The sequence below is a fragment of the Cyprinodon variegatus genome, unplaced genomic scaffold (assembly GCF_000732505.1).
Source record: "Cyprinodon variegatus isolate N-32 unplaced genomic scaffold, C_variegatus-1.0 Scaffold47, whole genome shotgun sequence".
Lineage (NCBI taxonomy): Eukaryota > Metazoa > Chordata > Actinopteri > Cyprinodontiformes > Cyprinodontidae > Cyprinodon > Cyprinodon variegatus.
The window spans coordinates 1,345,998-1,371,994 of NW_015150500.1; the positions used below are offsets into that span (position 1 = coordinate 1,345,998).

Below are 25,997 nucleotides of genomic sequence, written 5' to 3' on the forward strand. Positions count from 1 at the left end.
ATATTCATCAATCTGCTGACAAGCGTTTATTTGATAGCTGGTATATGCTGATCATTATCAGGCCACTGTGGGTTAGAATAATAGCAGGAAGATCTTACCTCTCCACTGCGCTCTGCCAGCCTGAGAAAAATCCGTCGCAGGTTTTGCTGCCGCCGAAGCCGTCAAAGCGACTCTCCTCCTCCAATAACAAGTAAATAAAAAAAATAAAAATTTCCATATCTATTTTTTTGTTGGTTCTTTCCGTATTTCTCGAGCTGTCGGATTTTGTTTCGCGCTGTGTTTGGGGTAAACGTGATGACGTCGTGTCGCAACCAGGAAGTGCTCCAAAGGCTAGACCGTCCCATTTACCAACGGCTGAGGATCCTCCGGAGCAGCCTACCAAGGCTGGGTCCTCCGGAGGCTAGGTAGGCTGCGTCCTCGGAAGTACGCAGCCTGCGAATTGAGACGCAGCCCTTGGAACTCCTATTTGAAAAAGGACAAAATAAGGAGTTTAATGGCAGTGTGGTCATTTGTCGCCACCTAGTGGTCAGACAAACGAATGGCCAGTATTAGCGGTGTAATCTTTTTATCTTCTGAGGGCTTTTCAGCTGAGGCTACTTCAAGGGTTTTTCTCAGGAAGATGCGGACTTGTTTGATGAGATCTTGTAGACTAGTTTGTTTAGCATTGGTCGCCCCTTTTTATTTGCTGCAGTTCATTGGACTGCGCAGTTTATACAAACGCGTATTCCCCTTCCTCGCAAACACGATAACAATTACTTACAATGACAAAATGCACGATTTCAAGAGGGAACTCTTTCGAAACCTCGCGAGGTTCGCGAACGCAGACGGTTCGCTTCGGTTGCTGGAGATCGGCTGTGGCAGCGGAGCAAACTTTAGGTATTACCCGTACGGCTGCGCGGTGATCTGCACTGAACCCAACCCGCACATGGAGCCGTACCTGCGTTTGAGCATGGACGCAAATCAGCACCTGACTTATGAGGAGGTTTTAGTTCTTCCAGGTGAGGACCTGAGGGACGTTCGGGACGAATCGGTGGACGTTGTGGTCTGCACGCTGGTGCTGTGCTCTGTGAACGATGTGGGAAGAGTCCTGCAGGAGGCCCGACGCGTTCTCAGACGTGTGAGTTGGATTGTGCTGCCTTCACCTTTAGTAGGACATACAACAACCTGACACGCACAGGGTATGGAATCATCTTTAGCAAACCAATTGCATCAAGAAGTCAGCTGATGAATAATCCAACTATATTTTTAAATCTCTGCCTACATCCAACTGTCCCATGAAGTGGGTATTCAATTTAGTTCACTTTATTTATATAGCGCCAATTCACAACACATGTCATCTCAAGGCACTTTACAGTTCAACCAGATCATACAGTCAAATTGATTAAAAGTTTTCTGAGGAAAACCAATTGATTGCATTGACTCATCGACTCAAATGCAATCCCTCACACTAAGCATGCTTGTAGTGACAGTGGAGAGGAAAAACTCCCTTTCAACAGGAAGAAACCTCCAGCAGAACCAGGCTCAGTGAGCGGCCATCTGCCGAGGCTGACTGGGGTTCAAGGAGACAGAAGCAGAGATGGTGCACAGGTGGTTGTTCCAGAGCAACAGTAAACAAAAGAAACCCAAGAAAAGAAAACAGTCAGCTCACAAATAAAGTGATGTTTAAAGCAGGTCTAACTTATGAAAATATCCTTTTTTTTAAATCTCATCTGAAAATGGAAAGAGTATGATAGAATTTCAAACCTGCCAAGACATTTAACAGTTAGTAGGATTAATCAGAAAGGCAGAGAAGAAGCCAATGTATCTGTACTTTCAGTTATGTACCTTGTACATTTGACCTTTATGGAGGAATGGCACATGGGTGTAGGTTTGCATAGGGACCATAGGGACATGTCCCTAACCAAAACTTGGGACCGACCTACTTGTCCCTACCAACAATTTGATGTGAATAACATGTTTATAATTTACAATGCGGCATTGTTGCAGCAGTAGTTCTGGATGGAGAATAAGATGCAAAAACATTTTTAATCTAAAATGCAATCTAATCTAAGTGGGTCACTTTGTCGGCTAAAAGCATGTTTTAGAGTCTCTTTACTCGAGTTAACGATTAATCGATTACTAAATTAGTTGACATTAATTCAATAATCGCTTAATCACGATTAATCCGATGAATTGTTTCAGCCCTAGATAAAATAAATCAAATGGGTTAAACAAAGCAACTACAGCCCAGATGTACAACTTCTATAGTGAAGTTAATATGTTAAATGCCAAGTGTCACTTCCTCTTCTAGTTCCCGTACAAATTTAAATACAATACATTTATTTGGTTTCTTTTTATTTTGGTTTCTTTCATGATACAGAGAAAGCATTTAAAAGATTAAGAGTGGTTTTTTACCTCTGCACAATTATATATCTTCAAAAGAAAATACAGAATAAAAGACATATTTAGACTATATTTGGTTAAATAGGCAGGTAAGACCTTCTGCCTTAGTTACTGGTAAGTTCAAATGCAACCCTTTTCAAAGTGGAAAAAGTCCTAAAATTTTAATAAATATAGCAAGAAATGCTGCTTTTCTCTTTAAATGAAATACACCCTGATTTTCACGTCAAGCTTAAAAAAACGAGCATGCATATTTTTGCATACGACCAATGAAATAAGACCAATAGAGTCCCTACCAAAGTTGAAATCAAACCTACGTAGTTGGAATGGCATTAAGAGTTTTTATTTGAAGAAAACAGAAATATGTCCTGTTTGTTAATTTGCTGTAAGCCATATATGAGGCATAGGAAACATGCGGAAGAAGCTGCTCTGTAAAATGATACTAAATTGACTTTTTGGGCTTCATTCAAAATGCCATGTGTGCAGATAGGATAGAACACTTCTAGAAAAATAGGGACAGTAAAACTGGTCATACTTTGAATGAAGATGGATGGAGCTAAACACAAGTTAATCCTGGAAGAGAACTTGCCCTGTGTTGCAAAAGCCTTCTGCTAAAACTGTAGCTGCAGCCGAAGGGGAACATGGGGAATCTTCCCTCCATTTAGGTGCTACAGTATTTACATAAAATACGGATAAAACATATTTAGGATTGTGGCTGTATTATGGTAATGTGACAAAGGTCAAGGATACCTTTGAAAGGTTCCCACATTGCCAAGTTAAATAGAACGCACCATTACAGTTGGTGTACTCAGCTGTGGGTGTACGGTGTGTAATTTGCAAGTCATCATGACATTTCCTAACTTTTAACTGAGGTTGCATCCAATTATTTTAGATCATTTTGCACATTAATGTACTTTTATCTACATTTGTATGAAGTGACACTCTGCTAAAGAATAAGAGGATATAACTCTACAGGACTCTAATGTGCAAGTTATTCATTCTGTCAATTCAAATTTCTACACAATATGGCTTAATAAGGTGAATTTCAAGTTTTGAATGCCTTAAAATACCCATGTGTGAAAGAAAGGTAGGTTTGGCAGAAATGTAAATCTATGAATAGTGTTGGATTAAATAGGTTTCACATTCACTTTAGGTCCCTTTAATGATGAAGTACATAACCAGTCAGAGCTTGAGGGCTGCCTAGTCTGTTCTGGAATGAACTTACACCTGTGGAACAGAACCTGCTGTTGGTTTTCTCTTTCAGGGAGGAGCTTTGTATTTTCTGGAGCATGTGGTCTCTGATCCCTCCACGTGGACATACTTCTGTCAGTATGTGTTTGAGCCTCTGTGGTACCTCCTGGGGGATGGCTGCACAGTTACCAGGGCAACATGGAGAAACCTGGAGGCGGCTGGCTTTGCTGAACTTCACCTAAGACATATAGAGGCTCAAGAAGTTTCTTTAATGATTAGGCCACATATTATGGGATATTCAATTAAATGAAACTTATATGAACCCTTTTCTTGGTTCTATACTTAATATATTAATTTCTTAATATTTAGTTTGCTGCTTTCTAACTTTTCTAGTAAAGTTTTTTTTTTTTTTTTTTATCAGTAAGACTTATGGCACATATCTATTTCTAAAGCTTTTCTTACTTGATAAACGTCAGACAAACACACTTTCTACTGAGTGAAAATATATTTATTTACTCACCGAATCAGCAACATTTCATATGCTCTTTGTTTTTCACTCCCCATCCCCCCCAAAGATGTACAAATAAATATTAACTGGACTTTGTGCTTTTTTTCCCTGATTGTCAAAGTAACTGCCAAGTAACAACCAAACCAAACTTGATATTTCTGATACCCTTTATAGTCCATTGCACAAATATAAGGAATGATAGGTGTAACATCTTTTTAAAAAGGGAAAAGAGGGGCATTGCTGGTTCACAATTAAAAGAAATCACATATTGTAATAATACAGTCAAAATTTTGCAGATGCTGGTAAATTAGCTCCAGTAGCAATACGTTTTAAAACACAAGGAAATAGGAAAAATTATACATTTGAAGACTCAAACTTTAAAGCTCACAATTTCAAACCTCCAAGTATTAAAAATGTACACAACTATAAATGTTACAGAGTTAGCATAAAAAAAAAAAAAAAAAGCAGTTGGAAAATGGCCAAATTGTCCAGTAAATCTCACTGCCAAAAGTCACTTTTAATCAAAGTAGAAAAAAAAAAAAAAAAGACTGGAGGAATTCAGCCTGAAATGAAGTGTTCCCAGAAACCCAGACTTGTCCAAATGCATGAGAGCTGCGCTGCTTTCACCTCACAGTCTCGACATGTACTAACAGGTTATCCTGTTTTCACGCAGTAAAGATCCTTTAATGTTTTCAGTTCTTCAATCAATGTCTTGTTTTGGTTCTCCAGAACAGCAACACGGTTTTCCAGACATTTCACATATTCCTTTTTCTTCCGTCGACATTCACGGGCCGCTTCTCTGAAATCAGGAAAAAACATTCAGGATGTCAAAATGTTAAATAATGAAAAATGTGTTAAAGTTCTAATAGCATCAAGATGGTGCAAAAGAGCTCAGCTAACATTTTATTTACAAAGAAAACTAAATGAGTATGGGTTATATAATGTACAATAGGTTAACATTTGAACAAGTTGACTCAGTTTTTTATACTTAAATTATTTGCAAAAATAAAAACTAAAACAATCACAAGTCGTTATTAGATGTTGTTTGAAAATTTGAAAGAAAAAAATTTGAAAACAGTAAACATCATTAATCAGGTAAAGAGGATACTTTCCAGATGCTCTATATTTATTATATCAGTGCATACAATTCACAATTTAGATATAATTACTGCTCTAAGTGGGTCAGTCTGTCAACTAAAGGCGTGTTTTAGAGTCTCTACACCGTAGTTAACGATTAATCGATTAATAAATTAGTTGATGATTATTTAAATGATAAAGCATAGAGCTTGGAATCCTAAGGTCATGAGTTTGAGCCCCACCCCCACAGACTGCCACTCTGGGTCCCTGAGCAAGACCCGTAACTCCCTGGTGCTCCCTGGGAGCCGCACAATTTTCATTTTTGAAAACAAATATTTACAGAATGTTATATTGGAAGAGTTTTATAATTGTCCTAAGTTTGTATAAGCATCTGTTGGACATTCTAGGCAATCCTACCGTATCGACCGAAATTAAGAACTATTGTGACAGACATTTTGGCCGTATCATCCAGCCTTTTACTTGAGCTTCCATGCGTTTTGGAAGCCATCAGGCTCCATAATACTATGACACCAAACTGAGAGAAATTATTCCTGATTTCACACAGTTTTACTTTGTTGTTGTAACTTTGTGCTAATATATTGACTGAATTTCACATATAGGGAATATGTAAAAGTCTGGTAATACAAATGTTTCCACACTTGGATAGGGATAAAAGCAAATGCTTTGGGGGAGTGATGGCCAAGTGGTTAGAGCAGTGTGCTTGTGCTCTGAGAAGGTTGCAAGTACCCGGTTTGATCCCCACAGCCTGCACTCTGGGTTCCTGAGCAAGACACTTAACCCACACTGCCCCCTGCTGGCGCACAGTGGCAGCCCACTGCTCCCCAAGGGGATGGGTTAAATGCAGAGGGAATTTATCCAGTGTGAGATCAATAAAGTTAAATTATTATTCACTTTGACTGTTTATGATGACAAGTGTTTAAACTATTATTGATCTACTAAACAAAAACCAAAGGCACTTTTTCGAGATGTATCTTGCAAGAACAATAAGTAGACAAAGTCCACAGGTCAGAGTACTGCACCAGGTTGGGTACCAGTATAAAACATACATCTAAAGGTAGAAAAAAAATAATGTATTACTTCACGGGTGCAGGCATGGATATAAATGAACAAAATGCAGGAACCATAGAGTTACAGCATGAATGAAACTAATTTAGATTTTCTTATTAATTAACTCTATATCTTAAAAAACAAATTGATTCAAGAATATCCAGATAATAATATTCTAACAAGGGCCAAACAAAGTCCTGTAGAACTGAGTTTTTATTCTGAAAACACAAGCTGATATTTTCAGAGGCTGCAATGCCTTCCTCTCTCAGGTCCATAGAACACATTCCTTAAGCTAAGCTTGCGGCCTCAAACTCCCAGAATCCCCCATTCCTGGTCTGGCTGCACTGCCTGTCTCCCGCCCACGTGATGGACACCGACAGACGAGTGGAAGTCAGCAGAGGCATACAGAAACAGGCTATCCAAACTAATAGGGGCAACAATAAGAACATTACATTACGGGTTGGTGTGGATTTTTAAATGGGGATAATTGCAGGTAACGGGTCAGGTCTCAGTTCAGGTGCAGTTTTGAAAAATCAGACCAGTGCAGGACTCTCTCACAGGTCACAGCAGCACATTAAAGATACAGGGGCAGAGGGCTAACCCTTAACTCTGTATTTACCTGTTTTTTGCAAGCCGGATTTCCCTCTTTAGTGTGGGATCATCAGTTTTAGTTTGAGACAGTCCAACTGGAGAGGTCATCACAACGGTCTGGGGAAGGGAGGCAGATGAGGTCGTTGTGCGAATCTGGTAGGTTTGCATCTCTCCTCCAGCTCCTAAATGCAACAAATGACAAAACAAAAAAAAAACTGAATGTGAATCCTGTCACACAATTTTTGGTTCTTGACTAGAAGTTACTTCTTGTATTATGACTTCCCATTCTCTCAGAGCCCAAGAAAAAACTTTATTTTGGATGGAAAGAAAAAGGCCCTTGATGTCTGATAAAGATATAGATTTCACTACGAAGGAGAAACCATCTATAACCAAAATAGAAAGGGCTGCCAAAAAACACCATTAAAAACATTTTATTCTATTTTTGTCACCATTCCTTCAGTTCACATAACCATGGCCATTTCAAATGTGCTACATTTTTTGTCTCATTTTGATTACAAAAGAATACTACCAAACAAGGCTGGCACATGAAATGTAAGCGGATGTACTAAATGCTCACCTTGTACTACTACTTGGTTGCTAGGCACGAGTATCTGCTGACCATCGGGTGTCTGCGCATACTGAAGGATGGTAGCTCCTTGTTGTGCTCCACCAGAGTTGGCCATGGTAACAGCCTGCAGCCCTTGGAGGCCTTCAGAACCTGGAGATGCCAGCTGGATTGTCCCATTTGCAGCTATGGTAACTTATAAGGAATGATAAAAAAAAAAAAAAACTTGTTATAAAAGGAAATACAATCATTCTTGCTTGCAAAGTAAAAATATGATCGGAAAGGGTATTCTGAAAGTGATTAGAGATTAAATTTATTACCAAATTTTACTCTGTTTGAGAACACTCAACCAGTATAGTCAAAGAAATTATTGAAATACTTTATAAAAATATAAAAATCCAGCATCCCACACTGGTGTTAGTATTTTCATATTCAGTGTAAGCTGAAGAAGCGTTCTTACTGTACTGTCCTGAGCTGGTCTGGTAGATTGGAGTGCTTGGAACTGTAACACCTGTCACTCCTGTGGATGCTGGACTGCTATCCTTTCCTTCAATGTGTGTCGTTTCCTGAGATGAAAGGTCGTTAAGGATTTTTCTGCAGGAAAAAAGCAGCCAAGTTATTTCACAAGTTACACAAAAGCTTTTCTTTCTGAGATGTCATTTGATGAACTTTTTACCTGTATGACGGCCGCCTGGCGAGTATTTCCCTCGTCTTGTGGGTTGTTGCTCCACTGTCTGAGGAGTCTTGAGAATCTTCGCTATCAGTACCCTGGGCCTTAGCAGTAGAGGTTCAATAAGAATACAATCATCATTATCGAACCACTGTGGGAGAAATTCTGTCTTTTTATAGGCACTTGTTTGACTATAGCCTCTTTAGTTTTAGATTTATAGCCAAACAGAAACACATTTATTCATTCAATTAATATCCAATAGTAGATTTCTGTTAGTATTATTGTTTTGTATCTGACTGTATTTCGCAACCATGTGAAGGATTTATATTTAAATTATGTGATAGTTTAGAAAAAGAAAAAACAAAACATGAAAGCCAAAAAAAAAAAGCTGCTCTGCTCACCGTTACACTCTGTGCTTGAGGGGACTGAATGACTGATGACTGTGCAGACTGGATCACTCCCTGAACCTGATATTGACCCCCAGGCAGTTGCACAACAGCAACAGAAGAACCTCCCAATGACATCTAGGAAAATTAAAATAAAATACAAACAAAAAAAATATTTGCCATTGATTAGTCTCAAGTTAAACATTTTAGCAAAACAATACAAATAAAATTTTCTAAAAGCACTTCATCTACATATAATATATATTGTATTGTTAACATTTAGGTGCTAAGATTTTTTTTTTTTTTTTTTACTATCCTTTAAAATACATCTGAAGTAAAATAGGCAAATGTTGCTTGTATCAGTAATTAATTCCTTAAATATTTGATTAAGGTTTTTATGTATAGAAATACATTAATAAAACATAAATAATTATTGATCAAATTGTTTAACTCTTTAACTCTCATTATTAATTTATTTTCCCCGTTGAGGTATTGAAGTTAGTGGGAGAAACCAAGGTTGCTCTTGACAATGTCATTAGTTTTAAACTAACTTGTCCAGATTAATCAAATGCTGGAGATTACTTAAAATTCACTGATTCTTAAATCATGGCGCAGTGCAGTACATTAATAGCTAACAAAAAAAGACATTTCTAAAGACAACAATGCTTTTTATTTTGAACTCATTCATGTAAAATTTCAATTAATCTAATATTCCAATGGATTTTTAAAAACTGATTAAGATATTAACGTGTTGGTATGGTTGTCATTTATCTGATGCATCACCACAAATTAACTCAAACTCAAGGTTAGTTTTCACAAAGTATTAGTGAAACTTTTAGTTTGATACAATTACTTCTCTAAGTGGGTTTCTCTGTCAGCTAGAGACATGTTTTAGAGTCTCTATACTCCAGTTAACGATAAATCGATTACTAAATTAGTTCACAATTATTTCAATAATCGATTGATCATGATTAATCCGATTGTTTCAGGCCTGATTGAGTCATAAACAGTGAAGACAACTTGGGTAGAATAATTTATGCCATTTTAAAATTGCTTAAAATGTCAAGCCGCGTATTAACTCCATTTAAACTGTTGTTTCCGTGCCTAATGTTTTCATATGAATGGCCTGTGTAGCCAAGCAGAATGGCAGGTATTGTTTTTAATTGCATTCATCAGTTACCTGCTGTGCTATCTGTGAGAACTGAGAGGATGTGATGGTAGTGGGAATGGTTGCAGTCTGTGACTCAGTGCCATTGCTGCCCTGTTGTACGTCTTCCATAGTAACTGAGAAAAAATAAATCAATATTACTGACTCACAGTAACTCTACTGTAACAGCTGCTGTACGCGCCGTTATTTGTCTTTACTTTAGTGAAGTCACCAAGCTAAGCACCCGCTAAAAAAAAGTGAATCGATGAGAAACAAAATAGTTTTTTTCCTTTTTTTATTTTTTAGAGGAATTAAAATAGAAGTATATGAAAATAAGTGTAACAAGACATGACTTCCTCTTGGAGGAATTTAGCAATGCAAGTTACGTTATGAACGAGTTACGAAACACCACAGGATTCTGGAGTCAATACGGTTGACTTTTTAAACCTCATTGATTTGATGAGAAATCTCGTAAAAAGTGTAACTTTAATACAAAAATTAAACTCCGCAGCTGAAAATATGAAGCCGCTACTTCCAGAATGTTCGAGCTTACTAATGTTGCAGCTGGTAGTTAACAGTAGCTAACCAGTTAAGCGGATGTAATTCACTTTAAAACGTTAAAAGCAACCATTTCCGAATTATGTGCTTGACAAGTTTCGTTTGGCTTGTATAAGGGATGGATGGAATATTTTATCCCATTGAGCAAATAAATGTAACTCTGTCACTGGCACGCAACTTATCGCGTCAAAAGACGTCAGCGATACGAGGAGCCATTAAGCTAACTACACCTTCCCTTTTCGTAGGGTGGCGAGCCGTTGACGAAGCACACAAGCCGCCATTACGGTCAGAGCGGGGCGGACAGACAGACGAGCACAAAAAGTACCGCTCAGTCAGCCAGATAATTTACCTTCTGAAATGATGTGTGACTGCTCTTGTTCACAGCGTGAAGCTCGGGTAATTCGTGTACTGACTTTTATTTCGGTGAGGACCTGGAAAGTTACTTAGCCGTAATGGCTAATAGCTAAAAACAAGAAGATGTCAGCTTTAAAATATAGCTCTCTACTTTTCTCCCCCGCCCCCCCGCCAAAAGGAAGAGGGCGGGGTTTCTGAGCAGAGTTTGACGTTGCGTAATCAAGTCTTTGGGCATTTTGATTGGAGGAAAAAGTTAAAACGTTTCGTGTCAGAAGGTTTGCAGAAATAATAGAAATAGTGCAATGTTTTATATTATATATGGTGTATTTTATTCATATGTCTTGCACATTGTAATTCTTTACTTGTAGTTATAAAAAATGTTAAGGGTGAAAATAAAAAGTATGAAGAAATTATCTTTCACTTGTCAGTCATTATCATAGCACATATTTCAGTCAAATCTAGAATAATCTGTGCAATCAGAGATTCCCATAGGCATAAGCATACCAATAACTGGTTATGACCCATTCTATAAATATAGGAACAAAACACATGTCAATGGTATTATTATGTACTTTTACAGTATCTCTTTAATCATGCTGAATTTATTTGGCCTACTTATAAAAACATTTGTCTATGGGCCAGATTAGCACACATAGGAGTAAGGACAAGTGCAAAATTTTCCAACACAAACTTATCTTTGGAGAACAGTCTGATAGTGCTGAAAGTGCACTGGTTTGAGAAAAGGAAACACTTCAAGATATCCTGGGGGACAGATAACCTGATTTACTCCCTTATCTTTCTTAAAATCAGATGCAAGTTTTAACCAAATCTTTGGGTAGCCCTGAGGATGGTCTGCTGACTCCCTGTGATGTGCATTTGCAGAGTGGACTGGCGTGATTAGTATTAACAAAATAAGCCATCAGATGTCTTGCAGTCATTTGCAAACAAAAGCTGCGAAGCACAGATTTTAAGAATATTGAAGGAAAGCAGTGCAACATAGAAAAGTCATACCTGTGGTTAAAGGGTAGTGTATGCTTTCAAAGAGAGCTTATGCATACGGTTACAAATATTTACATAGTTTGAAGAGCGAATTATTCTAATATTAATTTGATTTTGTACCCGGTCAAGTTACTTTTTAGCTATTTCAACTATTTAAAGACACAGTTGATATTTAATTGTTTGATTTTATTATGTATGTTTTTATACAATTGAATGTATTATTTTCAAATGTTAAAGCTGTTTTATTTGTTTTTTGTATTTCTTGCAACACAGGTTATTTTTACACCATGCTGTTGCAGTTGAAACCAAAAAGAATAAACCACATGACAATATTACTGTAAATGACTACTAGTTTATTACCGGTACTTTACTTTTGGTAACACCAAATCATGTATACAAATAGGGGACTGTTTACAAATCAGCACTTCCAGAGCTGCAGTGAATTTATTAGTAGGTTGATTACAGCAACAAACATCATTGATACAATAGAGGGGCCCCAAAAACTTTATTTTAATTATGGCCCCTTAGAGACTTGGGCCAGCACTGTGTGCAATTAGACAGAAAGTCCGCTGTTCTAATGAATTAGGTTTGTTTAAAGAGCTCAAAAATGTAAGGCAAGGGAATTACATTTAATTCACACTATCATCCCAGAATAAAAGTTAAGACAAATGTTTTAAAGTCATCTTTAAGAGAATAATTCACATCTGTACATATGTTTTGTCTTAAAGGAGGTAAAGCCATGCTCTGAACATTCATTTAAAAAGTCCACACACAAATAACCAATTTGCTTATGTATGTTATGTCTTTTATGCTCCAATCAAAAACAAACCTAGATAACACCCAAAACCACAAAGGAATAAATAAAACAATTATTTTCTGAATCACTAAACTTTAATTCTTCTTTAGTGCATGCTCTCTTAAAACATAGAATTCCATTTTAATTTGATATGTTTGGCCATTTTACATCTTCCAAGTTTGGATATGTAAATTATGATTTGTAAATGTTGATAATGTCTAATTAAACCAGAACTGCATCCAAAGTTCAATCCGACCTTCAAACAGTTCTTGGCATAAATATTTAATCTTGTTAGTCAAGTTTTGAACACTAAGTTTAAACACATATGCTTTTTTTGTTTGAATCATCAGGTAATCTTTTAAATGTTCCTAACTTTTATGAAATACATAGATCGTATCTCTTGGAATTACACTTTAATGAATACTCTCTACACATATAATTTTTTTACAGCAGAGAGAGAGAGAGCATGTGTAAAACATAAAAAACATGAAAAAACAAAAAACGTTCCAATATTTTGGACAAATTAACGTTTCCAACCTAGTCTATGTCTTTTGATACTATTGTGTTATAATATCTGCAAAAATATTGGTTATTTAAGCATAGTGAACTACACATAGAGACTAATAATAAAGAAGGAATAATTTTTTTATTTAGTCTTAAAAATGTTGGTCATTTTTAATCCATGTTAAACCATTACAACAAAGAAAAATTCAGGCAAATGCATGATTAAATGTTTCTGTTTATTCTGCATTACTTATACATTAAGTATAAAACAAAGTACAACAAACCAAAATGGTAGAAAGCAAAATGGTAAAACGGGGTGCACCATTTACATGTTTTAACAGACTGAGTTAAAACACATCATTAGACAGTGGAGTAAACCCTCTTGAAGCAAATATAGATTTCACAAAGTAATTAATATACAACATATTCAGAGTGCATACACAAAATATCAACAAAATTCAAGAGAGATTAATGCAATCTTAAGTACACTACTGGGTAAATTTTATTAGCTCGTCTTTCTCTTTAGAAAAATTAGAATCATGTTTATTTTTCAGTAAATGTGCAAGCTTTGAAATTAAATTGCACCATCATTAGGATTGCATAGTGTAAGAATTCTGAAGTTGGAAAGATAAAACAAAAGACTAAGAACCAGAAGAAGCCCTTGAAGACTTCCCAGCAAAGCAGGTAGATGGATTCTGGTTTTCATCTCAGGTTTCTGACAAGTTTCTAAGAGACTCTTTTTTGTGTCAAATATCCACTTTATGGATCCTGCTCTCATACTTCCAGGTCCAGCCCTGTTTTACCAGTTTAACTCCCTGAAAGTTCCCTTTCATGCCTGTTAACCTCTCCTACCACATCCAAAATGAGATGTTCCTCGAGCCAGTTCCTTCACGGCCAGTCATGCTAGCATTGTGCAGCGGCTGTGACTAAGTGTTGAAGCTATCGCACCAATTTTGTTAGAGCTGGACTCAAATGGGACACCGTTTGAAGCAGAATTTGCCAAACATGTCAACAGTGCAAAGTGCATTAGGAAAATGTTCATTTATGATTATCTTTTACAAATTTTTCTAAAATTAGGCTTTACTAGTTTGAATGGTAAAATGGGCAGCAGCCAATTCAGACAATATAGAATGAATAATGAAAACAAGTGTAGGTCTACACAAAATTCTCATGACCGAAATACTGTGCAAGCTATTTGAAAGAGTCTTGAAATGATAACGCACAAGCATATCATTGCCAGTCAGATGTTTACATACACTTATCTTTGGTTTTAACTGCCAAAATAACTTGATCTCAACAATTTTCAGGGCTGAAAGATCATAGCAAACACAAATCTATTTGCACATGTTCGCAGTTTGATCCATTTACTCTTATCTTTATTGGATCTAAGTGTTACAGACAAGCCTAATGATATATTGAAATATTTTGTTCAATCTTAGTAAGTTGAAGCGCAGCTGTTTTTTTTTGTTTGGTTTTTTTTTGTAGCCATCAACAGGGTTCTGATATAACTCTGGCTTGATATCTTGCTATTCTTCTTGAGAGAATTCAAAAAGAAAATTATTTTTGTTTAGGTTCCTAAAACAGCGCTTACTTTAGAACATAGTCTTACATTTCAAAGCTAATTGAGGTCAGGACAGTATAGTTTTGTTTTTTCATACTGCAAGATCTCAACTTTCTTACCGGTACTTAGAGTGCTTTTCCCTTGCTGCAAGAACACAGTGAATTTAAATCTCTACCTGCATTGATTGTGTATGTGCTCCCAATGGATGTGCTAGCTCTCGCTGGGTACTCCGGCTTCCTCCCACAGTTCAAAAACACAATTAGGTTAACTGCTCTCTCTAACCTGCCCTGAGGTACAACCGCATGGGTTATGTAGATTGTTCTCCATATCTGTGTTACCCTATAATGGATTGGTGGCCTAGTCAGGATGCACTTATCCTCCTACTCAATCCTAGATGGAGACTCCCACCCCATCATGATATATATAGATAAGTAAGTATAGATGGAAGGAAGCTCAACCAAATCTGTTTGTTTACAAAAGCTAGTCAAAGAATCTTTATCCTCCCAAATATCTTCCTTGTCAAGGCCAATTCTTTATTCAATTCAGGGCTTAACCACTTTGGAATAGTTTTTCTCATTTAACAACCCTATATTGAACAGTTTGAACATTTTAAATGTCTTTTAATAATTAATTCAATGAAGGGTTGGACATGACACCACATCATGGCATGCATGCTGCTAATAGGTGTTTATGTGTGGGTTTAAAAAAATGTGTAATTTTTTTGTTGTCTGCTGATTATTGTTTTATTACTATTGGATTTGAAATGATTATTTAAAAATTTCACACGTTCTCGTTTCTGGTGGAACCTTAAGATAAGCCACACAGTCTTTTAGCCACTTCCTGCTCTGTATTTCTCTTTTAACTTCTTTCACTGTGTACTCAATGTATTCTTTTGAGCAAAATAAATGTATAATTGCCTTAGGCTAGAAACATGTACATCTGAACACTAGTTCCAGTAAGAAAAAACTAACAAGTGTTCCAAGGTGGTCCAACGGGATTCCAGAAACGCATTGAAAACAGATTTAGGAATGATAAAGCAGATCACTATAAAGCTTCCTCAACACCAATAATAAAGTCCTTAAAATATGATGGATACCAGCAGCATTTGTCAAAGGCAAAAGTTTCTAATGGTACTGGTGTTGTATGAATATATCTTAAGTAGGGCTGCAACCAATGATTATTTTTGAAATCGATTAACCTTTTCCACTTGAGCAGCTCTGGATAGAGCATATTTACAGATAGATTTTTTTTTAATATTAAATGCACTTTTATTTAAATATATATATATATATATATATATATATTTTTTGAAATTTTGGTATAATTACTGCTCTAAGTGGGTTGCTCTGTCAGATAAAGGCCTGTTTTACAGTCTCTATACTCTGGGTGGGGGTTTGGGTGGCCTAGTGGTTAGAGAAGGCTGCAAGTACCTGGTTTGATCCCCACACCCTGCACTCTGGGTCCCTGAGCAAGACCCTTAACCCCCGATTGCTCCCCAGGTGCTGCACAGTGGCAGCCCATTGCTCCCCAAGGGGATGGGTTAAGATGCAGAAGTGAATTTCTCCATTGTGAGATCAATAAAGTTCAATCATTATTATTACTCCAGTTAACGATTAATTGATTACTAAATTAGTTGACGATTATTTTAATTATTAGATTAAGCTTTTCTTTTTTTTCTTTTATCTAAGCTTTTATGTTTTATATCTCTTAACTGTCACCCCCAAAAATCCTCAAACACCTAAATAAAATATACTTAAGCTTGTTGTCTCCATTATTAAAGGTGGAAGTATGATTAGAAGACAGAAATACTTCATCCTCATGACAGTTGAGCTGTTTACTCTATGTAGATCAGAGGGAATCCATTCTTCTGCACAGAATTCTTAATTTTTTTTTATTAGCGATATTTATTGTATAATTGTTTAACAATTTATTCCAATAAATGACCAAACAACCCAAATGAATGAGGTTCACGCCATTCGTTGATGAGTGCATGTAAACTTCTGAATAGAACTGTTAAATTTAGCCTTTTTATTTTCCTCTCACTGGCATCTTTCATGTGGCTCAGTTTTGCAACTGCATTCACAAGTGCAAAATTCCAGTGACTGAACACAGAAAAATAAAAAAATTCGACCTGTTTACTACCTTCTGCTGGCTACAGTATAAACAACAATGATTTTAGAATTCAAAGTACTTATATACAAAAAGTTGCACAAACAAACAAAACATACAGTTGGAACGTTTGAGTGCTGAGAGGCTCCATGATGTTTTACATAACTGAGAGCATCAAGTTTGTTTGGCAGCGTGGTGGCCATGGATGTCAGATGAACAGAAGTGGACCAATTTTTTTTTTTTGATTTTTCACTTACAAAGTAACCCGTCAGCCTGTAAACAGTCACATTATTAGTTTTGCAAACCTCCTTGCAGACACTAACAGGGAAATACCTGCACTAACAGTGATAGCCCTCCCAGTAAACTTGGATTATTCTGCTCAGAATAACATGCTCTAAAACCATTATGCTCATAATGCCTCATTGTTATAATAAAATAGATTTTTTTTTTTCTTTTAAAAAGTGCAACGTTTTGTCCATTCTCAGACACAATGATTTAAAGTGATTCACCCTTTCAGTCCTTATATAGCTAACATCCCCCAACAAAAGTACTTTTTGTTAGATTCTATTTACAGTCTTTTTGCTATTGTTACAGCCTCCCAGCTTGGTTATCTATTCATAGAGGAGCAGCTGAGAGAGGTGAGGAAAAACATTATTATTCATTTATACAAATAAAAATATCTAGTGACATACAGTATCCAAAATACAAAGAGACCCTCAGTTGTTACAGTAAAGAAAAGAATATGGGCTCTTTTTTATTGTATTTATCCCTTTTGGGTATTTATGGAATGTATGCTCCAGTGATTGAGGAAAAATAAGAAGCCATTAATAGCAGATTCAATAAAAGTTAAGAAAGGAATGTATGGCTGAAGTTTTGTAAGGCAGGAAATATTATCAAAGCAGGAATATCTATTTGGTTTCAGTTGGGGGGTAGGGTAGGTGGGGGGTCAAATATGCACACTGGGTGAACCATGTGTCAGTTATCATGGCTTTTCCTCTTATCCATGTTGCCAGGAAGTGAAACTAAAGGGGATCAGGACATGGGTTTGTGTGTGGGTTTGCTTGGAAGCTGCATGTAGAAAAATACTTCAAGTTGTGTTGAGATCAGTGGTTCAGTGTGGACACCACACCAAGGGGGGCAGACTTTGACTAAGACAGGACGTCAGTATTTGTTGCCAAAGGGACCTGTTGACTCTTCTTCTCAATTCTCCACAAAAAAGTGCATCAAAAATTCTGCTTTCCTCTTCATTTTGCAGCGTATTTTAACTGCTATGTTTGCAAAATGTGGTGTTTATATAAAAAACACAGTGTTCAACCCCAAACACAGACATGCAGTGGTAAAGATATGCTGGTGTCAAACAGGGCTGTGTGTCTGTACATGTGCTTCATGCTTTTCTGCTCCCCACACATATACATACACCCCGTCCAGACTGCTCACTGGTACGATCAAACGTCCAAGAATCAAACCAGGATGGCCACCAGCTTTTCACATGTTGTACGCAACATAGATGGGATCCAACTGGTCGGCAAGGAACGAGTCGCGGAGGTGCATGCGTTGCTTCTCTCCCCTGGAGTTGATGGGTATGACACCAGGGTCAACAATTACCACCACGCCCACGATGAGGTGGTGGCCCTCCAGGACCACATTTGTGATCAGGGGCACGAGGTCAAGCGCGTCCTGCTCTGAGCCACACAGCTCCGAAACCACCACCAGCAGGTTGGTCCATGTAAACACAGCACTGTGAAGGATCAAAGCGAGGTGATCAGTGATTAGAAATTCAAAAACATTTAGATTTTAAGATTAATAAAGCATCAGAGGCATCCTCACCTTTCAGCAATACTTCGATGAGCTCGTGACACAGAAGTCTCAATGTCAATAGGGTGGTATCGTAACCCTCGAAGCTCTAGCGTCTCGTCCAGTGAGCCCACCACAAACAGGGCATCATGTCGATCTGAAACACGCAGAAATGTTTGTAGAGACAGCAAAGAAAAAAATGTAGACCAGTAATTGTCCAATGATGTCCCACTAAAGACAGTGCTAATAAAGTACTGCTTCCCTCTCCGGAGGTGGCAAAAGTTTTTAGCATGAGTTTTTGCTTCTGCAACCATCTGGGCAGCAGCATGCTTGGCCTCACAATACCAAATATCTGCCTCAGGAGTTCCAAAACTCAGCCAGGCTCAATAGACTCCTACATTTGACAGCATCCCTTACTGCCGGTGTCCACCATCAGGTTCCTGGATTGTTTTCACAACAGGCACTACAGACCTTATAGCCACAGCTACGTGGGGCTGTATCAGAGTGGAGGTAGATATTATGGTCCACTCAGACTCCATGCCGCCAGCTTGTCCCTGGAATCTAGGAGAAGCTCTCTTAAGTGAGACCTCCACCAGATGTTACCAGCAGACCCTCACTACTACCTGCTGGCCTGCTGAGTCTTTCCAACCTCCTGCTCCTCCAGCTCACCACTAGGTGGCAATCAGTGGACAGTTCCTGAGTGTCCAAGACATGGGCTGAAGGTTAGAAGATATGATTCCAAAGTGGATCATCAACCTCCGCCCTACAGGGAGTCCTGGTGAACCATCGGACATCGCTATGTTTGAACATAGTGTTCATTATGCACAGAAGAGATTAATCTCAGCAAAGGAAAACAATCCTTGATTATTCAGTTCTTATTACTACTACAAGTCCCAGAATGCATCACTGAAAAGAGCAGGCAGCTAATCACTGAATTGGGAACACCTGGGGGGATAGCAGTACTCTCTGCACTAGAGATGGAAAACGAAACAGCTCAACAAGAATAGAAGGCAGTTCAACATATGGTTTCTCTCAAAGACATTACTGGTGTCGTTGACAATTTCTTTTGATGATATTTGATGTTACAAAAAATTCAGCATTTTTCCTAATCTTTAAAGGTGGGCCCTAATTAATGATTGATTATGACCCCAAAACCCAAAAAAGATGAATAACAATTTATGGCTACTGTTAGAGAAACGGTGGAAAACCATTGACGGGCAATATCGATGCTTTAAAGTTTAAAGCTTGGTTTATGAGAGTCTTGGTAAAAATCTAAGCACAATCTCAAATAATATTGGATCATATTCTAATTCTATTCATCTCTAAAAACATAAATCTGAAACAAATGGTCATCAGATATGTGATTTAACATGCAGTATTTCATCAAATGTATTTATCTAAAAATATTGAAGTTTGAGTTGGATCTGTCGCTTTACCTCCGCTTGCATCCAGCAGCTCTGTCCTTTTTACGAAACCCAAGTATCCAGTTCGGGCCCATAACGTCTGTGGGTCTCCAAAGCTGAGCTTGGTGTTGAAGTGGTCTGCCTGCAGACTCTCCTCTCCGTAGATAGTGTAGTAACCGCTGGCATTGTGAGGGCTGTTCACCCAGATCTGAGTCAGAGAAACAAAAATGGTGTTTGTTCAACCCTGGAGGGCTTTGTTTGGTACTGACATACTGTTCCCTTAAAAGAGTAATATCAGCTATGTTACCTCCCCCAGGTGAGAATCCCCAAGAGGGCCTTTGGTCTCTGGATGCACAATGATTACTCTGACACCTGGAAGTATCTGCAAAATCACAAAAACGCATCAGCAACATTTTTGTCTGAGGGTTTAACAAACCAGTCAATATCTCATGTATCCCACCTTGCCAGACTCCATCAGTGGAAGACTCTGAGGTGCTCCTCTCTCCACCAGCCTCACTCTGGAACAAGAAAGAAAATATAGCTAAACACATGCAGTCACAGCAAATTAATTGGAGCATCTACAAAATGATTAACCTCAAACTAATAGTGGACAGTAAATAAAAAACATTTCTATATCTGTATATACGCTATACTTATTTCTCAAGACTACACTTTACACCGTTGTCCACATGTTTACATTGCATTTCAATATATTTGTCATATTCTTTCTACTCTGCCTTTCCTCTGATACTGATGGCTTTTAATCTCATTGTATTACGTATTAAAAATAAAGGCCTTCCTATTCTGGATGCCCCTTTATGTTAAATAATCCGGCATGGCACATTTGGCAGCAGAAGAGTCTATAGAGAAAGAACCACCAACTGACACTGTAGTGGATATACCATGCAGATGTTAGGATCTATTTTATAGGGTCCAGCAGAATATGAGCAGTGGAATAATGGAGTAAATATATATTTATGCTGTGGCTATTATTATTAACTATAGAGACAATCATACCAAATAAGACAAAATTGGGAAAAATTTAGATTTAACAGTTTCATTACAAGCTTTTCATAGAATTTATAGAATAAATATATAAAAAAGAAAAACATCTTTTTTTATATAAAAATATGATCTACAGACTTTCACAAATTTGAAAAGTTAAAACTGGTTTTGTTTTTATGGATATTTTCCTCACTTGTGCTATTCTATTATGAACTGCGCCCCAGATTAGCATCTCAAGCATCTTTTCAATCGATTACTTAAAAAACTGTAGACATTTCAGGAGTTGCAGATGCTATTTTTTTATTTAAATTTTTATTTTTTTTTCATTTGAATAAAAAGTTGCACTTAAGCCTCTAAAATGCTAAAGGGAAATGAGTATGATTTGGAAATGTTTGCATCCTTTGAACCGAGGAGGCGAATAACCAGCTGGTGTGTTACAAGCATGCGGTCTGAAAGCCCCCCAAAAAACCACCGCGGTTTTGGACAAATTCAGACAGATGGCGTGAGTAATTCCTGTAGGTGTGAAGGCCTTATTATTGCATGGTGTGCACCAACATATGTTGCCAGATTACATCTTTATCAGTAAAGAAAGTTAAATATATCAGTAAGACAAAAGAGAAGTAGTATCTGAAACATGTTTATAAGTTGGTAACTGACTCAAAATGTTGTCATAATATCAATATAAAGTATACAATAAAAGCTGATGATATAAAGTAAATGAATTCCAATAATAAACAGGAAAAGGCAAAAATGTCCCTTATATGTGAACCTTAAAAAATATTGATTATGATTTGATAATGCTGATTATCAGTGCTTATTTTTCATAAGCAAAAAAAAAAAAAAAGACTGCAACCTTGAAATATTTGACACTATGTTTGAACATCTCATTTAAAACAGAGAATAGGTTAATATTCAGTCATTGCATGCCACTCATATTTTGCACCATATGAGCCTTTAAAACCCTGCTGGGCTTAAAATAGATTTGCTGAGTATTAATGCTACAGCAGAGGAATAATTCAATTTCATGTTTATCTACTTTAGAAAGTCATATGATTCAGGGACAGTCCCTGTCTGGTTTTGGTCCAACTGTTTAGATGGAAAAATCATATCAGATACAACTGGGATGTAGTCATTTTCTATGTGCAAGATAATACAGAAAAACAATCTGCTACAAGATCCAAATATAAGATACAGACTTCATGGTTTAAAACATTTGGTTTTAGTCTATATAGTAAAATAGTATTTTTTTTATGGCTAAAATCTTACATTTTAGGCTACTGGTTGCTTTCTCTCCTGGTAGACTTTGGCCTTCCATGTGCTCAATCAAGAATATGCAGGTTTTCTTTGGACTTATTCTCAAAGCCATTTATTTCCATAAGGTGCATTGTCTTTCCATTTCCATTTAGAACAAAATAAACCAATATAACCTCAAACTAAGCACAGCAGAAAACCATTTGCCCCTTCTCCATTGGCAACACCTGAACAGAATGAGTCTGACCTTAAATAAAACCCCATCACCCTTCCAATATAATCAAAGCACAAAAGGAGATGCCCCTCCAGGTGGAGATAAATACAGAAAAAATAAGGTAACTGGCTCCTAAAGAGATTTTTTGAATCAAGTCGATTTAGTTGAAACCCCTTATGTCCCCCTACCTGTCATGACGCAGAGACTTCATGTCCACATACACTGTACAGGGATCGGGACCAGTTGTTCCCTGTGAAGCACAAAAAGGTCCAACAGGTTCACATCTTTATGCTGACATGTTATTTATATTATTTTACAGAGGAAAAAAAAAAGGGTCTGTAATTGCACATATTACTTGACTTTCTCAACTACAGATTATGTAGGAATCCTGTATTTCTGTTGCAATTTGAAGTCCTGCAGAAAGCAATACTAATGTCTGGTTACCTGCAGGCAGATTGCAAGATTAACTCTGGAGCCAAAAGCAGTGCTGACAGCCCTGGGCGAGAGTCCCAAATCCTTAAACAGCTTGGAGAAGGACTGTGAGAGGGCAAGACGAGGGCGTTCCTCCGCAATCACTACGCAGCTTCTCACACACGAAAGGTTCACCCCGCGGGCCTAAAATCCGCCGGACACAACAATCATATCCAAGAATCTGCTTGCCAAAACTTACGACTCTGTGCATGTCGAGTCCTTACCTTCAGTAACTCAGTCTGAGTGCCCAGCCCTTTAGTGCAGAGCTCCATAACAGAGTAGGAGCAAAAGGTGTCTCGAATGCGGTACTGACTAAGCGTGCTCAGCCACAGAGACAAGCAGCTCTCAAGCTCAAAAGGAGGGATCAGGATGGACTGGTGACCAGAGTAAACACTGCAGAGGAAAAGGGTAAACAATGATTAAGGTCTGAGAATAAAGAGTGTAGACACATGGCTATTGACATGATGTAAATGTAAAGAAATAAATAGTCTATTGTACCTTGCAAGGCACCACAAGACAAAGCCCAGACCACAGTATGGATCCAGGCAAATGGCTATTTGGCGAGATGAATAAAGCTCACACTGAAGCTTTATGGAGCGACATAGGGCACTGACTGCTGCGTGAGAGATCTGCAACAAAGACACAAGAGGTTCCTTAGTATTGCTATTTTCTGAAATATGTCTCTCTTAACAGCAAATATCTTATCATCTACAACAATGCAACAATGTGCTGTGGTTCTAAAGGTGCAGTGGATTTTGTGAAACAGAGCAAGTCCAGTCTAGCAGAATATCTCATTTGATTTCCACCTGGGGCACTTCATTCAGTAGCTGTCATGGAGTCTAGCATGCCATGCATACTTTTTTATCTTCATGCAAATATTGACATTGAAAAAGTTTTACCTTGACACTACACACCCCTGATCTGACTTTAACATCATAACAGTTTAAATTTCCCCAGCTTCTAAAGATTGGTGTTAAATTACTGTGTTGTCTTTAGATAAAAACGCCTCATGATTGTTGTGTTGTGGAAATTATTTCTTCAAAATAGCAGTGGAAACATGCAAAAAGCTGGTTAAGCTTTTCGAAAAGTTTGATTGCAGTAGGACCAATGAATATTTTTCTACCGGATTACTAAGAACGATAAAAATAATTTGACATTCCGTTTTTATAAATTTTATAAATATTATATTTTTTTAATGGAAAAAAAATATATATACATATATACATATATACCAATTTACATTATCTCAAAAATAGATCTCAAATAGTTCTCAAACTTGTAAATTAACTTAACGATGGCTTCATTATTTCCTTATGATGAGATGAGAAAATATCACGTTTGGTTTTTGTAGCAATACCAACATATCATTTCAACTGTGAAGCCAAAACCAGACTTAAAGCTGGTTTTACTGTCATTATGGTTTATTCTAACATCTTTTTGAGATTATGACATTATAAATTCACATGTTGTATCATCCTGTTATGTTGGGGTGAGAACCTTTCAAGCTTATTTTGGTCTGAAAATTGCTTCAATCATACTCTTTAGATGAGGTTGTTATGGTTCTTATTTGTTGTGACTCTGAGTTTTCTGTTATCAGCTGTTTTGTTATTTTCCATGATCTTCAAGCATTCTTGCTTCACTCGGCTCTGCATCTGGGTCCTTAAGCAACCTAACCACCCATTGTTGACAGAGGTGAAATGAATCTCATGTGCTGCAATTAGATATTTATTGTTTCAGCATCTCAAGATAATTGAAGCCAGATCCAGTTTTTTTAGTGGTTTATTTATTGTCATTGCAACATAAGATCTGAAGTTGTTTAGTAATGATGGGTTTATTACATCAGTGTAACTTGAAACTGAGTATAACTGAGGAAACTAGTATTGTCACAAAAACTGTTCAAATAAATCTAGGTCTGACATAGTTAATTGAATTAATCTTGTTAATTATTTATTAAATAATAATCTGCTACTATGGAAAAGTAATAATCGTTAGCTGGACTATACAGACTCTAAAACTTACCATTTGCTGAAAGACCAAGCTGCTCAGAGCTGTAACTGGGCTGAACCAAGTTGTTTCTTTTGTTTTTTGCATTTACAATATGCAATAAATGTTTAATGTTTGAGTTTACCTATCGTAAGATTAAAGGATTAATGAATTAAAAAAAATTGATCTATAAAATAATCAATACATTAGGTCTAAATCTTGTTTCACAATGAAAACTAGGGATGCATGAGGTTGGAATTAGGGCCAATATCTGATATGCTGTTATTTTATAACTAATAACTGATACCAATCATTTTTACCCTAGACCTTCTTATAGACACTATCTAATTTTCTCCCTCCTTTCTTATGCAGTTGTTGCAAACAGCAGTTCGCCTCTTTGTTCTTAAAACTTTAAAACCATCCTCACCACCGCCATTTAAACTTTACCATCACTCCTGTGACAGACACTTGCCTCAATCCGGTACATGTGACCCGCTTACCCTGCATGCATAATCATCACTTGTTCGTCACATTACCAAGGGATACAAAAATTTCACACTTATGTCTTTTTGTCATGATAACCGTTTGATTATCTGGTTGTTATATTGTAGAAATTGGAAGAAAAATAGAAAAAACACATTTCCAAAGCTGAGCCTTTTTTGTTTGCACTTATCCACTGTCTCCTGGACTCTGCTGCAGCCTTATCAGTTATAAGTCTGGCATGATACAGCAAATATCAAAGGTTCCAACACTTGACAGCACTCAACATTATATATATATATATATTTTTTTTTTTTTCATTCATTTTTGTTTTTATTTTTTTATATTTATTTTTTCCTCAAATCCAGGAATCTTCGTATTCCAAACTGTTTAAGAGGCAGTATTGGTTAGAGACGTGTAGAAAGCTGAATCTCACCTTGACACCAGTGAGCATTCCCGTAGTAGAGACGCTGAAGTCCAGATAAGCTATCATCTCTGCTGTGGGAGGCTTATAGATCTGCGGAGGCCGACGGCGGGGAAGGTCATCTGCAAACAAGCAGAGTGCACAGCTTTTACAGGTTAGAAAAGGCCACACAACAGAAAAAAAAAATACAGAAATAACCTCTGTTAAAAGATACTTATTGGGAAGCTTCTTTTATAACTATCTACCACCAACAATTCACTGTAAGTCAAACTGAACTGGAAGTGGTGCCAACTATGTGTTCAGGTGAGGCATTTTTAGGTTCATTACCCGTATCAATGATGGTTGGCCAGGTTTTGATGTTCACAGAAGCTGCAGCCTCTTTAGAGCGCAGAATCCTCATGAGGTTCTGTGTTGTCAGGATGCAAGCAGCTTTACTGACCTGCCAACAAAACATAGGGATGATTCATCAGCAGAAGAAGCTAAAAAAAATCTAGATAAGAACATTAAAC

General features: G+C 37.2%; 3 protein-coding genes across 5 annotated transcripts in view; 1 reads left to right on the plus strand and 2 right to left on the minus strand.

The window, feature by feature from the left end:
• The first annotated feature begins 457 nt into the window (after positions 1-457).
• Positions 458-3,929, plus strand: LOC107082095 (methyltransferase-like protein 7A). Its single transcript, XM_015370559.1, has 2 exons — positions 458-1,117; positions 3,644-3,929. The coding sequence occupies exons 1-2, from the start codon at positions 539-541 to the stop codon at positions 3,878-3,880; spliced, it is 816 nt and encodes a 271-aa protein (XP_015226045.1). The 5' UTR covers positions 458-538; the 3' UTR covers positions 3,881-3,929.
• Positions 3,930-4,068: 139 nt separating this feature from the next.
• LOC107082069 (cyclic AMP-dependent transcription factor ATF-1-like) lies at positions 4,069-10,746 on the minus strand. 2 transcript variants are annotated; one of them, XM_015370528.1, is made up of 8 exons: positions 10,490-10,746; positions 9,616-9,719; positions 8,451-8,573; positions 8,056-8,153; positions 7,840-7,973; positions 7,392-7,574; positions 6,843-6,996; positions 4,069-4,877 (listed from the first exon to the last, which is right to left on the minus strand). In XM_015370528.1, exons 2-8 carry the CDS (start codon positions 9,712-9,714, stop codon positions 4,733-4,735), a joined length of 936 nt encoding a protein of 311 aa, XP_015226014.1. In that variant the 5' UTR covers positions 9,715-9,719; positions 10,490-10,746; the 3' UTR covers positions 4,069-4,732. The 2 variants fall into 2 exon arrangements, with proteins under 2 accessions (XP_015226014.1, XP_015226015.1); XM_015370529.1 differs by lacking the exon at positions 9,616-9,719 and having other exon boundaries at positions 10,490-10,741.
• A 5,187-nt stretch (positions 10,747-15,933) lies between these two features.
• Positions 15,934-25,997, minus strand: part of LOC107082127 (disco-interacting protein 2 homolog B-A-like) — a 64,153-nt gene continuing 54,089 nt past the window's right edge. For both annotated transcript variants that reach the window (XM_015370641.1, XM_015370639.1), the window contains 11 exons: positions 25,816-25,927; positions 25,501-25,610; positions 23,100-23,230; positions 22,826-22,994; positions 22,575-22,745; positions 22,319-22,380; positions 20,121-20,178; positions 19,968-20,042; positions 19,694-19,868; positions 18,291-18,414; positions 15,934-18,201 (listed from right to left, as the gene is read on the minus strand). In XM_015370641.1, the coding sequence (XP_015226127.1) occupies positions 17,949-18,201; positions 18,291-18,414; positions 19,694-19,868; positions 19,968-20,042; positions 20,121-20,178; positions 22,319-22,380; positions 22,575-22,745; positions 22,826-22,994; positions 23,100-23,230; positions 25,501-25,610; positions 25,816-25,927 (1,440 nt within the window). In that variant the 3' untranslated portion in view covers positions 15,934-17,948. The remainder of the gene's footprint in view (positions 18,202-18,290; positions 18,415-19,693; positions 19,869-19,967; positions 20,043-20,120; positions 20,179-22,318; positions 22,381-22,574; positions 22,746-22,825; positions 22,995-23,099; positions 23,231-25,500; positions 25,611-25,815; positions 25,928-25,997) is intronic.